This window comes from Adiantum capillus-veneris, chromosome 2 (assembly GCF_014529385.1).
Source record: "Adiantum capillus-veneris isolate H3 chromosome 2, ASM1452938v2, whole genome shotgun sequence".
NCBI classification, from domain to species: Eukaryota; Viridiplantae; Streptophyta; class Polypodiopsida; order Polypodiales; family Pteridaceae; genus Adiantum; species Adiantum capillus-veneris.
The window spans coordinates 177,471,267-177,486,996 of NC_140932.1; the positions used below are offsets into that span (position 1 = coordinate 177,471,267).

Sequence of the window (15,730 nt, forward strand, 5' to 3'; positions counted from 1 at the left end):
TGGTCACTGGTGTACTCTAGAAAGGTGTTGGGAGTAAAACGGAGAGCGACAGGCATCTCAAAGAGCTAAATTTGTGCGGGTTAAATTTGGAGTAGTCCTATAAACGTGCATTGTGTACACCAGCCTCCAGAGGGTGGGGCACGAGGTGTAAAAGCATTACCTACCACCTTCAGGCTGCCTTCCAGGCTCCAGCGACTCTCTTCTCCCATCAACGAGTCCTTTCCGACTGCAAATCCCGGGCCCCCACTTCGAAAAAGGGAGCCGTAGAATCGACACGAGATGAAAGATGGAACTGTAGTCTGTGCGAGCAGCGATAGGGAGAGGAGACTGATTAATGTTAGTGCCTTTCCATACGTTACTTTTCCCAGCTACCTCAAATTTGGGCTGCGCTGAAGTTCTTTCACACAAGTTGCATGCTGCTGCTCAGCTGCTGTGGACTCTGGAGTCGTGGACACTCTGCTGCCCTTAGGCCTGTTGCGTAGAGTCTAGTCACTCTCTCTATCTATCTACCTGTGTGTGTGTGTGTGTGTGTATGTACACCTGTACGAACAGTCCCGTCTTGCAGACAGCGACGACGCTACGTGCTGTGCATGTGCACATATAGGACGCCCACAGTCACTCCTTTAATTGTGTGTCATTGCAGCTCCAGAGCAATATCGTGCACGGTGGCTCCTTCTAATCTAGTAACACCCACTTCCACTCCCTCCCCCGTCCCTTCCAACGGCTTCGCTGTAGTCTGTAAGGTAATATTAACAGCACCTGGCAGGTCAGGCTGCTCTGCCGCAACGGGTGGTCAACTTCCTCGCATATGGGGATGAGCAAGAAGGCCTCAGCCTGCGCAGCTCTGTTGCTGTGCTTCTTCTTGCAGCTCAGCTCTAGTGTCAATGCCAGGTTCGCCCCGTCGCAGGAAACCCAGCGTGCCGACGGCCTCTGCGCCTCTCTGGTTCTGCCATATAGAGACTACGCCTGCCAAGAGTTTGTGGTAAGCTTCAGTCAGCTTCATTATAGTTTTGCTTTGAAGTCACGTCTGCTGAAAGTGTCTTGAATGGTGAGATATGTTATCATGACTGTTTATTTTGGATTTCTCCCGCAGGCTCAAACGAGCGATGGCTTCTTGATTGGCGTTCAAAGGATGTGGCGGCCAGATATCCTAAAGGGCAAAAACGCGCAGCCTGTGCTTCTTTTCCACGGCATTCTCACGGTCTCTCTCTCTCTCTCTCTCTCTCTCGCTCGCTCGTGCGCCCCTCTATTTCTGTGTAACTTGTGGATGCGTGTGCGTGTAGGGTGGGGATGTATGGGTGATAAATCCACCTGGTGAGGGGCTAGGATTCATAATGGCTGATGCCGGATATGATGTTTGGATTACCAATTACCGTTCCACTGAGTTCAGCTATGGTCACCTCTCTTACAAGCCCTCCGACAAGGTGCATACTACATGCATCCCGGCCTGCACTGTGCGGAGTCAAGATATACGGTTTTCACCGAGTTGTGGTAATGTGGACAGGGCTTCTGGGATTGGAGTTTGGATGATTTGGCCTCCGAAGACCTTCCCTCCGTACTGCAGATGATTTACTCCAAAACGGGGAGAAAAGTGTATTTGGTTGCTTATTCCGAGGTACATTGCTAGCTCCTTCTTTTGCAATGTTCATGCACTTGTTCTTTTACTTTTGCTTGATTACCGAGATGTTTTCTCTTTCCAATTATGAAATAGGATCACATGGGTTCATTGATGGACAGTCTTGACATTTGGTAGATTTCTCATCGACTTTGTGTTTCATTATCTGGAGTGTTGTCCCTAAGAGTAACTTGAATGCACGGTCCTACTCGTACTCACCATTATATACTAGCATAGTAAAACATGGGTTGGGTTTGCAATCAAAAAAAAAAGTACGTCGAAAATGAGCATAGTAAGGTGGGATGGGGATAGGGAATGGATACACTATACTGGCCATCTTTGACAAACTCCAAAACTCATGAGAGAAATGATTTTAAAAACTACACCTCTTCTTGAGTGAAATGTTGCATCACATAGAAGATATAGAGCTACATTAAATATATGCTAGAGTCGGTTGTGGATAGTATGACAATGCTTGCGCATTGCGAGAAAATTTACACATTGATCACTCATTGATCCATAGAGTAGGTACGGGGATCTGTACTGCATGGACCAATATCTACGTTCTTATGCAACCTTGTCTAGAAAATCCCTCCATAAGCCTAGAATCTGGAAAAGCCTCACGAGGCCCGGCGTAGCCACAAAGTCCTCACTCACAAGATCTAGATAGGGGACCTCTAAAACTAACACCCCCTCAGAAATCCTGGGTACACAACAAGGTTAGGAATCCAAGGCCTCCAAGGGTGACAAAAATTTGGAAGTATGGTCCACCATTGCCCCAATCAAGCACACCTCCTCAAGGAATGTGGAAGGCACCCAGAGAGACTATCTTGTCCTCCAATGGCAATGAGTGCTAGCAACATTAATTAGAGTCCACCAAATCCATGGAACTTGTATCAATTGTACAAGCCAGGGCTTCTTCCCTTGCCCACCATGCCTTGCATGGCTTATATTGCCATAAGCTAACATGCACACGGAACTCAAAGATGGATAATTTGACTTGTGAGTCGTCTACCAATCTACCACACCATCCTACATATGAATAGGCTTGTGTCAAGGAAGTAGGGGTCACCGAACAAGCTTGATGTTGTTAAAAAACTTGTCCTTGATGATGAAGAAGGTAGGTGAAAGAGGTGAACCAAGTGGATAAGAGGAGGAACATGTAAATTGAACTTCGAATCCGAATACGACTTTTTTGGTTTACTCTTCGAATATGTTCTTGTTCCCCACACTCATGACATGTCATTCATGGCCCATGGATCTCCTTGGAGTATCGTAAGTATCATCCTTTGAATATGTTCTTGTTTCCCACCCTCATGACATCTTATTCTTGGATCTCCTTCGAGTACCATAAGTTGTGCCTTTTACTTTTGTTTTCCTTTCTTGGATGATTGTCCAGACAGTCCACTGAGCCATAGTCACAAGGAATGGCTATCTTTGGGTTTGCTTAACCCATTGCTTGTTTTCGTTGCCCCATCTAGTTCTCATTCCATGTGACTAAATAGTCATAGGGAATGGCAATTCATGTCATCCATGTTACCATTTCCCGATCCCTATGATTATGCTCTGCTCTCTGAGGCCCCTATCTTGACCTCCTAATTTGCCCTCTTGGTTCAATGCCATGAAAACACTACACCCTTGTCAAATCAATGGTCCTCCCCGAAGCCATCAAAGCTGAGTAGAAAGCATTGTACTCCGGAGCCAAACGTTTCATCCTCGAGGGATCGACTTCCAGTACTGGGGAGACATCAGTTAGGTGCACCTTCCCCTTTATCGTGCACTTGGGTGAAATCATACAATAAACCTTAGTGAGTACCCCAAGGTGTCATCAAGATTATAGTTGTATCTCTCTTCATAAGCAGCATCTTATTATAAACCTTCTCAAAGTGGTTCAAGATAGCTTGAGCAATAGTCGTACTATGAGCATAACCAAGCACTTAGGCAAGATAAAAGATAGGATCCTTGCTTTTAGCCGATCCCAAGCCCATTGAAGCTTTGTGTTAGGTGCATTGAAAGTGATTGATGGTCATAGCTTAGGAGGAGTGCTCAGTATGTACAGAAGGTTCCTTTTTTCTTAATGACACAGATGTGCAATGGACAAAGAGAGAGAGAGAGAGAGAGAGAGAGAGAGAGAGAAGAGGGAATGCTACTGTGAGTGAAAGAGAGAGAAAGAGGACTAACACCAGATGGGGTCCCAATTTCCAAACCCCCTCCAAGGCCCCCCCACTCTATTGCTAGAGTGGTATTTGCTTTAGATTTCACTAATGTTGATACAATGGATCTAAATGCTGAGATGTTGATTGGATCTTACGATAGATTCTTCGATGTGTGAGGCTAAGGGCTGAAATTTGTGAGGTTGATTCAGATTTATAACTTTATGGGGCTGATCAGTTGATGTCTGAATGCTGAAATCTGAAAACACTACGACTTATAGGGCTGAAATCTGCAAAACGCTAGTGCTCCTGGCTTAGATTTGCTGTGGCCAGGCTGATCTGAGTGTATGGCTGAAAAAACATTGGTGAGAGGGAAAAACATTGGTGTTGAAGGTTATGCAACCGCTAGGCGAGGGTGCTAGGACTGCCATCCATATACCTGCCTATCGTACCTATCCACCTTGATTTTATAAGGATGTTAATTTGTTTCGTGTGCATCTCAGTTTTTATTTATATAAAAAGATTTAAAGAATGTAAAAAATGTAGAATGACGAGCATAGTAATTTTAGAACACATTCACATGGGCTTTGCAATTGTTCCCATCCAAGGGCGTTTGTTACTAGAATGCCAACGTTATCCTTCACTTTGTTTAAATTATACAATCTTTTAAAAGTTATTGCGTTTGACCTTTATACAAGGGTAATGATTTTCATCCCTTTATTGAATGAAGATAATAAAGCGTGGCACATGTTGGAGGTACTGGTTTTTTAACTACGTACGTAAGCATTTGCAGTTTGGATGCGATTATGGACCATTTGATAAAGCTTGCCGAGTAGTGCCACTGCCACATGTCAAGCTGATGACGACAATATAGGCAGGCTTTTGTGGGAGGGTGTTGATATTTGTTTACATCCCTCTTTAAAGAGAGGCATCGGGTATCGGGTCATACACAATCTTTCCCAATCTCTTACCTTTTTTTGCCTTTCTAAAAAAAAAAAAAAAAAAGCCTTAGAGAACAAGGCCTTAAAAGAGTGGACTCGTTGGAATTTGATTCCGTGATGTGAAATATTGCAATAGGTTAATTTGTAAAAGAATCTTTTCATTTAAAGACCTCCTTAAAAGTTCATTTCGTCAAATTGTTTTAATTTTTATGCTTAGTAAAATATATTTATTGTATTGTTTTAATTTATTAAAAAATTGTTTTAATTTATTGTTTATATTTCACTTCTTTTTCATTTTATTTCGCTTTGAAATGTCGATGCAATCCTTTCATCTTAATTTTTAAGTTGTCGTAACATACAATTATGATACAATTTTTAACTAGAACAACACAACGAAAATGACATGGAAGTGTACGCACTCATGAAGATCTCTACCTTCGAAACTCTTGTCCCCACTTAGGCCTTCGTGAGTCCTCACCTTGTTTTTCTTATAATTTTGTGAGTCATTTTTTTAATATGCTTTTGGAATATATTGATTTATGTACTCCAGAGTCCACACTGGCATGTCTCGTGAACTTTTCACTTGATTTACTTGAGTGACTGTACTGTGTGAGTGAGCGTGAGACAGAGATTACCACAGGGAAAAGGTAAATGCGTGGAAATAATGTGTGCTTTTGCTTGTCAGGGGGCTCAGTCTACATTGGCAGCTTTCTCTCAAGGCTTATGCGCAGAGTTGGTGAGCAAAGCCGTATTGATGGCTCCCGTTTCCTACCTCACCAGTGGGCCCCAGCTCATCTACATTGCCTCCACTCTGCGTCTACAGAGAGTAATTACGATCAAGTCTAGTAATTATTTATTTATCAAGCCCGCCTGCACCTTTGTTTACCCCGCTATTTTTGTCAGATTTACGAGGCGCTCAACATTTATCAGCTCAATACTCGAAGGTAATTTTTTTTTTGGTTTCTGTCAGATAAAGCTGGGTTTTGTAGACTGTTGAATTTATCCACAACCCTCAAATTGTGTGGCCAGCCCGGGCGGCCGAGCTCTGGTGGATCTGCTCTGCGCCAAGTCAAGCGTGAAATGCTACCGCGATTGGTTTAGACTGTTCTCAGGTCAATCTGAGCTGAATGCTGAGTGCCTGCATCATCCATACATGTCTTGTTTTGCCCTCATATATAACAGCCCAATGTGCTTTGTACAGGGTTTACATGCTGCATCAACTCGACAAGGCGAGCCTACATCGACGAGTACGAAACGCAAGCCACATCCGTGAAGAATCTGGATCACTATTCGCAGCGTAAGGATGCATGTTGCCCACAAGAAGATTCATAAATATTCTCATGTAGGAAAACAGAATCTTTTTCAATGTTTTTCATACAATGCATAACATCATGAGCTTATGCTCGAGAGGCACCACATACGTAGCTACTTAGGATTGGGGGCAAGGGACCACTGGCCCCCCCCACCGGGACTGGCTGTCCCCTACCCCCAATCATACATAGCTAGGTATGCGGTGTCTCCCTCACAGAAACTCATGATGTTGAGGTAAGTCACAATGTGGGCATTTATTGTGAGAATTTGTCCAAAACTTCTTGTGGCCTGCTAGCCCATCTTAAATATCCATGTTTGCTGACCTTCATCCACTCACTCTTATCCCATGCTCTATCTGTATTTCAACTGACAAAGCCTTTTGCTTTTGCAGAGGTGCGTCTAGGTACTTTTGGCAAGTATGATTATGGTGAGGAGGAGAACATGAAGAGGTACAAGCAGAAGACACCGCCAGACTACGACCTCTCCAAGTTCCCCAGCAACCAAATACCTATGCTCTTCATCAGCAGTGCCAATGACTCATTGGCCAATATTGTGGATGTGGAGCACCTCTATCGTGAAATTCCACCAGGCTTCCAACGTCGGGCCGTGGAAAATTTTGGCCATCTCGATTTTGTCTTTGGCGACACAGCCAACCGGGTGGTGTATGACTATGCTTTGGAGTTTCTAGCGTGACAAGCTAATCTGGCTCATCTTTTCCTCATGGTGCAATTCTCTGAGGGGCTTTGGCTCCCCTTCCAGCTTATTGCATCCCTACTCAAGGCTTACCATTTTTGATTGTATGCAGAAAATGGCCATTATCCCCACCAAGCCCTCTCAAAGGTAAGGCTGTTGGTTGAGATGCAACATTTCTCTTTATCATCTTCAGTTATATATGAATGTACATGACATACATATATTATTATGTAATGATGTATATGTAATGAGAGTTTTTTTCTAGGTGCTTATTGTTTGGACACCTCATGTAAAACATTCTTTAACAATTCTAAAGATGGGCACTTTTGAGATTTGTCATTTGATGAGCAAGAACTTCAAAACCTTACCTAGCCTCACAGGAAGTTTTTTAAGGTCAGGTGACTTTGCGTATTTACAGAGCATTACTGATCTGAGCCCGAGCACGCATTGCTACCCACATCTTGCATTGTCCACACGTGATTGCTGCCTCCCCTTTCTTGGCAAGGTTTCCCGCCACCTCATCCCCCACCACATTGCTTCCTTCCATGATCTCTCTCTCTCTCTCTCTCTCTCTCCCCAAAGTTAAAGAGTGGATTGCTATCAGGGGCTGTTGGAGAGCGACAGAAATTGTGTGGACATTCCTTGTCTTTAGGTTCACGAGCTCACGCGACCCACCTCCAAGTGGTCTTGTTCACTCTTACCAAGGGGCATTCCTATATAGTTTGTTAAGCTCACTCATCTGAGTATGTGTGTACGTATCCACATCTTTGGTGGATCTTGCTCGCTCTCACCAATAGGCCAATCCTATGTAGTTTCTCAAGTTCAAGCATGTATGTCTCTACGCATCTACACGCATATAAATATGTTTGTATGTGTGTATGTGTCTTACCATAGTCTCTCTTTTTCTCTCTTGTTGGCATCCCTCACCACACCACCTGTGTGTGTGTGGAGGCCATCGAGTGCTATCGTTTAGAGGGTGTGTATTTTTTCTCTCTTGTTGGCATCCCTCACCACACCACTTGTGTGTGTGTGTGTGTGACCGAGTGCTATCGTTTAAAGGGTGTGTACGAGGGAGTTATTTTTAAGCCACTCTCTCTCTCTCTCTCTCTCTCATCAGGGACGTGGTAAATCAAGAGTATACCAAAGTTACTTGCCAAAATAGAACCCAATGAAGTTAAAACACTACAACATCTTGCACTATAATATCATCATCTATGTGACTAAACCATAAGTAATATTTTATTTTTGAACCAAAGCCAAAATCAAGCAAGGAGTAATTGATCCATAATCAATAGCTTTCCTCAAACCATAGTTAAATTCAAGCAAGAAGTTGTCTATAGAGAGAGAGTACATTTTAAGATGCGTGTCAAGTTACGTAAATTTGAACACTCAATGTATGCCAAGCTACATAAATAACCATCACCATCAATAAAATAAGGTCTCGGAAGCACCACTTGGTGTCCCAAGATGCAATATGATGCACACTTTGTCTAAGGTGTCGAAGAAGGTGACTTAATATATACATCTCTATCCTCTATCTAGGACAATTGTCATTATATGAATAACATATATTAAGTGGGAGTTGGTCTACTACCTCTTGAATGACCACTTGGTGTCTATATTCCAAGGTGCAATACAATTCACACTTCCTCCAGGGCGTCGAGGAGTGCGACCTAACACATACATCTCTATTCTCCACTCAGAACAACTGTCACTATATGAATAACGTATATTAAGTGGGAGTTGGTCTTCCATCTCTTGAATACTCACATAGACATGGTCATTATCATGGTCAATATTAACTTTAATGTGATAGTATTTTACAAGCCATAAATATGATGTAAAACACTTAATGTCGATGATAATGGTTCATGTTTACAAACCACACTCAGCATGGTAAAATTCGAAAAATGATGGTATTAGTTTGAGAAGGAAAGAGGAAGGGTTTACAACCCAAAGAAAAAGGGGAGGGGAGGCCATGTTACCTGCCTTTTTCATCCGTATGCATGGCATTGGCCTCTCTCTCTCTCTCTCTCTCTCTCTCTCTCTCTCTCTCTCACACACACACACACACACACACACACACACACACACACACACACACACACACAATGTTGGCAGGGATGTCTCTCTCAGCTATTGACGCAGAGGTCTCTCTCTCTCTCTCTCTCTCTCTACAGATGCGCGGCCTCTGAGAGGAGAGAATCCTTTCTTGTGAGGGTTGGAGCTTACTGATGTAGCTTAGATTAGGCTGCTTCAGTAGAGCTCGCGAGAACAAAGCCTCAGCCTCCTTAATTCGTCGCAGGGCATTGTTGTACGTACGAGGCAAGTCTCCCATTGTCTACATGTGTGCAAGGTAGGGGCAGAACGAAGGAAGGTTTTGCTCAGCCCTGTAGGCGCCTTTGTCGCCATCTTCGCAAGGTAGGGGCGGGACAAGAAGGGGTGCAGAGACAGGAGCAAGAGGAGGGCTGGGGGGAGGCGTTCGGGGGAGGGAAACACAGGCAGCAAGCCGAGGAAAGGGAAAGCGAAGGAACAGGGAATATTTCAATGTAACATATTTTCTTTTTTGTCTTCCCAGTATGTACTAGATCATAAACTACGTAACAAAAAAATATAAACCATTTTTAATAGATCTCATTCTACCGTATTAAACAACTTCAAAGTCTTCAATGATGTGAACAACATTATTAGCATATAAAGGCCCTCTCCAAAACCGGGATCTATAACACAATTGTGTAACTCATGTGAACTTTTTCGTGAAATAATTGATTATCATAGACAAAATAGTTAATTATCATAGAGAAACATATTGATTGGAGTTTACATCGACTTAGCTCAACATTTTCTAACTCCTTATTCTACTGATCTCAACTATTGTGATTGAAGTTTATCAACTTGCATGCATGAGAGACAATGAGAATCTATGTGGCTCTCTCTAGTAAATACTCTAAGGCACTCATCAATCTCTCCAATTGGGACACAAAGATTGGCAACAAAGGGCTCTCTATTTAAAAGGGGGCTTATATCTATTACTACTATTCACTCTCTATATATGAAGTCTACTTTCTCCCTCTCTCCACATAGAAAAAACTCACAATGAGAGAGAGAGAGAGAGAGAGAGAGAGAGAGAGAGAGTTAAAATTGTGATTTTATTAATTTTAAGTACGTAAAGGTTACTCGGTCTTAGAGAGAGAGAGAGAGAGAGAGAGAGAGAGAGAGAGAGATACAAATGAACTATTAACTATTTACTTCACCTACAATAATCTTTAATTCCATTAGAGATATAGAGATATACCAAGAGCTACTACATAACTTGAAATTTACCTGTACGAAAGAAAACCTGTGTAACGGAATTGGAATCCTAACATGGAAAGTAGTGGAATTAAAATAACTATATTGATCATCTTTAAAAGAAATCCTCAAGAACATAAAGAGAAAACTTGATGACAGATAGCAACATATTCATTATACCTAATTAGCTAGGCATGAACAATACTTTGCAAGAGAGAGAATTAGAGAAATTGACAACAATTAATGACCAGATTTACTTGGAGCCAAAGGCTTTTGTAGTATAGATTCTCCCATAATGAGAGACTTGGTAAATACAAGCTTTGTGTTCCTTAAGACCTAATCGATGCAATGAAGATGGAAAGCTTCATGCATCGAAACTATGTCCTTAATCAACTAGATAAAAGCATTAACTTATCCCCGACCTCAGTCCCAAGACCTCAAACACCTTCAAAGGTGGAGAGAGTTAGCAGGGAATAAGGGTAGGGAAGAGGAAGAAGAAGTAACATACGAGAAAGAAGTACCTTCCTCACCATAGATTACTCTTGTAGCTAAGCTTAGCGTAGTAATATAGATAGTAGAGAAGATGAACATTCCATTGACGCTTGGCTCTTGGTTGGATTCCATAGCCAAGAGTTGTTGGTGTGGACTCTCAACTTCTCAAGCTTGGAGAAGGAGATTGAGTTCTTTGCTTCACACCATCAAAGTGTGTGTGTGTGTGTGAGAGAGAGAGAATGAGAATAAGGATGCCCAAATCAGCCCCCCTCTCATGCTTGGTCGACCCCCCTCCCCCCCCCCCCCCCCCCCTCTCTCTCTCTCTCTCTCTCTTTTGTATCATTTAATTATATCATTTGGACAAGTGTCCTCTTTTTCCTCTTCGAGAAAAAGAGCTTAATTATTTATCTAAATGCATCTAAATTCTCATTCGACCCCTTTAAAGCCTATCCAATAGGATTCAAGCATATTATGATGGCAAAATGGGGAGGATCTTGACATGTGTCTTGTATGCTTCTTAAGATATCATGTTTGAATTGAGCACTTCAAACACCTTAGTCATTTAAGCATGACAATCTTTTATGTCTCTCGAGAGATCATGTTTGAATTGAACACTTCAAGCACTTTAGTCATTTAAGCACGACAAGCACCTCAAGCTTGGGCAAGGTTCCCACAAACACCTTAAGCACCTTAGTTATCAAGCAAAACAAACACCTCAAGCTTGGGTAGGGTTCCCACCTCAAGGTCAGTCCCAACTTGCTTAAGGTCTTAGATCTAAGGACTTTTAACACTAACCTTTTGAGGTCTTTAATGAAGCTAATCCTAAGGTCTTCTAAGCTCCATTATATGCACATGTCTATATTCTACCTCTTGTTCCCATTCATCTCCCCCATATTAAATGATCAGTTCAATATGAGAAAGTCTTTTTGAAATATATAGATATTAGGTTTTATGACATTACGTCTCTCTCGAAACCATAGTCGTACTCGACTATGAGGTAGAAGAGATAAAGTCTTAGTCATTAGTTTACGTTTCTTAGCGGGTAGAGGATCCCTTTTTACCCTACGACATCATTTTAGAATGGATGACTAGTCCATTTGGTGCTTGGGAGACTTAGCTGCCGTGAGCATGTCTGCTCTTTAGTCCGTATTATACTCCCAAAGTAGAGTGACAAATTCTACTTGGTGTTTGAGTGATGTCGTCATCACAAACATGATTCTAAGCATGGATACTAGTTAAATCTGTGCACAAAAGAGGATTTGTCTCATAAGACAAAAACATTGTTCATTTAGAAAGCATTTATATTTGCTTACTCTAGTATAACATTGTAAGCATTGACAAGGTTCATATTATCCTTAATCTGTGTTCCTTGCATCCATCTAGCATCTTCAAAAGGATAGTTTTTAAATCTAATAAGATACCGTCGGATAATCTCACCATGTCTTAGTATCTTGTCTTTGTGTCGAAGAATTGATTCGGGCTGCAGCACCTCTTCTTGATCTTTGATCTCTGTCGGGTCCTCAATTATTGGTTCTTTTGGTGAATCGCCTTTGTAAGGCTTGAGTAGGCTCACATGAAAAGCATTGTGAATGAGCCAATGGTCGGGCAACTTGAGCTGATAGGCCATCTTATTGATTGGTTTTAAGATTTGGAAAGGACCAGTATCTTTTTGCTAACTTAGCATAATACTTTTGGTGGCCCGTAGGATTTTTGCTCGTAGTTTGGCTTAATCAAGCCTTGGAAAACTTAAGTAGGACCCAATCATTTTCCTTGAAGGCTAAGGTCCTTCTATGCTTGTCAGCAACAGCCTTTTGCCTTTGTTGGGAGATTGATATAGCCTCCTTAATCTTTTGAGAAGATTCTTATAGGTCTCGGCTATACTCATCAGCGCGCGACGAAGATTTACCCATGTACCCTAAGTAGCAAGGGACTTTTAGGTCTTCCCTTAATGATTTTAAAAGGAGCCTTCCCTGTAGTGGTATGGACAGTGTTATTGTACACATACTCTACAAGAGGTAAGTACTTCTCCCATTGGGCACATTAATCTACTTCTGTAACATAAGTCTTGAGTAGATCGAGAATCGTAAGGTTAGCTATTTCACTTTGGCCATCTTTTTGTGGGTGATAGGCCAAAGAGAAATCTAGCCGTGTACCTAGATTCTCAAAGAGACCCTTCTAAAAATTAATGGTCACTCGAGGATCTCTATTTGACACTATTGATGTTGGCAAGCCATGGTGTTTAAAAATTTGGGATATGAAGAGGGTTTCCATTTGGTGTACCTTGATAGTCTTTTTGACAGGTATGAAATGTGCTTGTTTGCTAAACTTGTCAACTATCGTCCATATTCCCATATTCCGATGGATAGACTTGGTCAATCCAAAGATAAAATCCATGGATATGCTCTCCCATGTTGAATTAGGATTTGACAATGGATGGAGTAATCCAGGTTGCTTCCCCCTGTCATACTTGGTCTTTTGGCATACCACACAATTGAAAACATACTCTTGTATGTCCACTTTCATGGTAGGCCAATAGAAATATGTCTCTACTCCTTGAAGAGTAGGTTGGATCCCTCTATGCCCCGCATAGGGAGAAGCATGGGACTCATACTTTACTTTCTCGCAAAGAGAGTGAGTGACAAATAGCCGATTTCCATGGAGAAGATAACCATCCTGCAAAGTGAGTGGTTCTTTTTTCTTCGCTAAGGCAAGGGCTGAAATTATATCTTTAAAATTGGGTGAGTAGCATACTCATCTATCATGGAAGATAGATAATTGTGAGTTGCTATGGACACCGCATTGGCCCTTGGCCGTCGCGTGATAGTGCATCAGCTACTTGCTCCGGGTGATCATTTTTAGATCCGATGGAGACTAAAAGTAATATTTTTATGTTTAGGTCGTCCTAAAAAGCACATTGCTTTTCAAAAACGTTAAAAAGCACGAAAAGCTAAAAATATCGTAAAAGCAAAAATAAATAAATCTAAAATTGAACCACGGGTTCCCCTCGTCCATTGGAATAACAAAGCGGACTCGGTTTTCACTAAAAAGCACTAAAAATCATGAAAACCCAAAAAATAGCGTGAAAACCACTCAAAAAGTAGATTTTTATAAAATTGAACCATAGCTTCCCTTAAACACATAGATCAAGGATCCGGCCTTGCTTTTTGCAAAAAAGCACCTATAAGCATAAAAAGCACGAAAAAACTAAAAATAACGGATTTTTCCAAAACTAAACCAAACGTCCGTCTAACCTACTGGAACATGGAACGACCTTGCTGTTTACTTTAGAACCTTACAATACTATCAATCAAGCATCTTAAGTCAAAATTTGATAAAAATAGATAATGAAAACTAGTTTTCTTATTTTTAGAAGAGACCCAAAAATTGGGGATCTTACATCCTCCCACACTTGAAAAATTCCAGGTGTCCTCACCTCGATATGAAATCTAAAGACATGTTAAGAGCTTATTGTATGCATGAGCAGAGTAAATGGACTAGATATTTGTATTTGGTTGAATTTGTATATGATTCCTCATTCCAACGCTCAATTGAGATGTCTCCTTTTCAAGCATTGTATGGACAAGAGTCTCTTACTCCACTCAAATGGATAGATCCTCTCATACGAGTTGAAGCATCCAAAGAAATGTTGCCATGAAATACAGCTACAAACCGATTTTATATAGCAGGATATTAAGACTGCTCAAGATAGGCATAAGAGTTATGCTAACCCTAAACAATCTATCAGACTTTTTGAAGAGGGCAATACAAGCTTGTAGACTCTTATTACCACCACACATAAAGGTACATGATTTTTTTCACGTCAGCTTACTCAAGAAGTATGTACCTGATCCGCAACACATTCTTAACGATTCTCTATTATCTACCTCTACCGACGGAACTTTTGAAGTATATCCCAAAGTAATACTTCAGAGCAAACCTAAGCCTCTATATAATCGGACCATTATCGAACACCTTGTTAAATGGTCAACATATCCTCAAGAAGATGGCACTTAGGAACGTGATGATGTAGTGAGACTAAATTATCCAGATTTCATGTCGAGATGAGGACACCTCGAATTTTTCAAGTGTGGGAGGATGTAAATCTCCAATTTTTGGATCTCTTCTAAAAATAAGAAAAATAGTTTTCAGTATCTACTTTGTCAAATTTTGACTTAAGATGCTTGATTGACAGTATTGTAAGGTTCTAAAGTAAAAAGGAAGGCCGTTTCCATGTTCCAGTAGGTTAGACGCACGCTTGGTTCGATTTTGAAAAAATCCACTATTTTTAGTTTTTTTCACGCTTTTTATGCTTTTAGGTGCTTTTTTGCAAAAAGCAAGATTGGATCCTTGATCTACGTGTTCTAGGGAAGATATGGTTCAATTTTGTAAAAATCTGCTTTTTGAGTGCTTTTCACGCTATTTTTAGCTTTTGATGATTTTTAGTGTTTTTTAGTGAAAAGCGAATCTGCTTTGTTATTCCACTGGACCAGGGGAACCCGTGGTTCAATTTTTGAAAATTTTACTTTTTTTCTTTTAACGCTATTTTTAGCTTTTCGCGCTTTTCAATGTTTTTGAAAAGCAATGTGCTTTTTAGGACGACCTAAACATAAAAATATTAATTTTAGTCACCGTCGGATTTAAAAACGATTACCCGAAGCAAAAACAAGACCAAATGTCGGGACATTAAGGTGCGGCATAGTCTAGCTAAGGTTCCATTAGTTGGCCGGATACTGTTCAATTGGCCAATTTTGCTGTAAAAATTGAATGGTAAGTGGAAAAGTTGACCACCAAAAGCAAAGGCATGTTTTTAGCAAAGTTCCAAAAGCTGTGCAACTATTCTTGGGCCAAAAACTAGCACTAGATTTCTGCTTGGGGGTTTATTCCAGCTTGTCCCAGTGCCTATAAATTCATCTGTAAGCCTCACTTTTCAGTGCCGTCTGTTGCGTCTACTACCGCAAGGCTATACGTATCTATTATACGGAGTGGTGCGTGCTCTTCATCACCATCTTCATAAGCTCTTCTCTCTCGGGAAGAAGAAGGATATTCTCTATCTACTTGCTTACTATCTCCTCTCTCGTTTCACGGTGTACGCGCTCTCCAAAAGCTCTCGTGGCGGATACCTCTACGTAGCTCTCATCACTGTTGTCTTGCGGCAAAGCAAGAACCCTTTCGACAGTCCCTAATCGGTTCTAAAGCTCGGTGAGAAGCTCTAAACTCCATAGCCATCATCATCT

General features: G+C 41.3%; 1 protein-coding gene across 1 annotated transcript; it reads left to right on the top strand.

Moving 5' to 3' along the window:
* The first annotated feature begins 426 nt into the window (after positions 1 to 426).
* Positions 427 to 7,052, top strand: LOC147464127 (triacylglycerol lipase 1-like). The gene is made up of 9 exons (XM_086492987.1): positions 427 to 982; positions 1,094 to 1,201; positions 1,284 to 1,424; positions 1,505 to 1,615; positions 5,395 to 5,535; positions 5,613 to 5,653; positions 5,739 to 5,821; positions 5,911 to 6,006; positions 6,412 to 7,052. Exons 1-9 carry the CDS (start codon positions 809 to 811, stop codon positions 6,711 to 6,713), a joined length of 1,197 nt encoding a protein of 398 aa, XP_086349113.1. The 5' UTR covers positions 427 to 808; the 3' UTR covers positions 6,714 to 7,052.
* The last annotated feature ends 8,678 nt before the right edge of the window (positions 7,053 to 15,730 follow it).

Bases quoted from the DNA above. Each gene is read 5' to 3' on its own strand.
- LOC147464127 (XM_086492987.1), top strand. From the start codon at position 809: ATGGGGATGAGCAAGAAGGCCTCAGCCTGCGCAGCTCTGTTGCTGTGC. The intron at 5,536-5,612 runs GTAATTACGATC...TATTTTTGTCAG, and splicing joins CCACTCTGCGTCTACAGAGA to ATTTACGAGGCGCTCAACAT. The intron at 6,007-6,411 runs GTAAGGATGCAT...TTGCTTTTGCAG, and splicing joins TCTGGATCACTATTCGCAGC to AGGTGCGTCTAGGTACTTTT.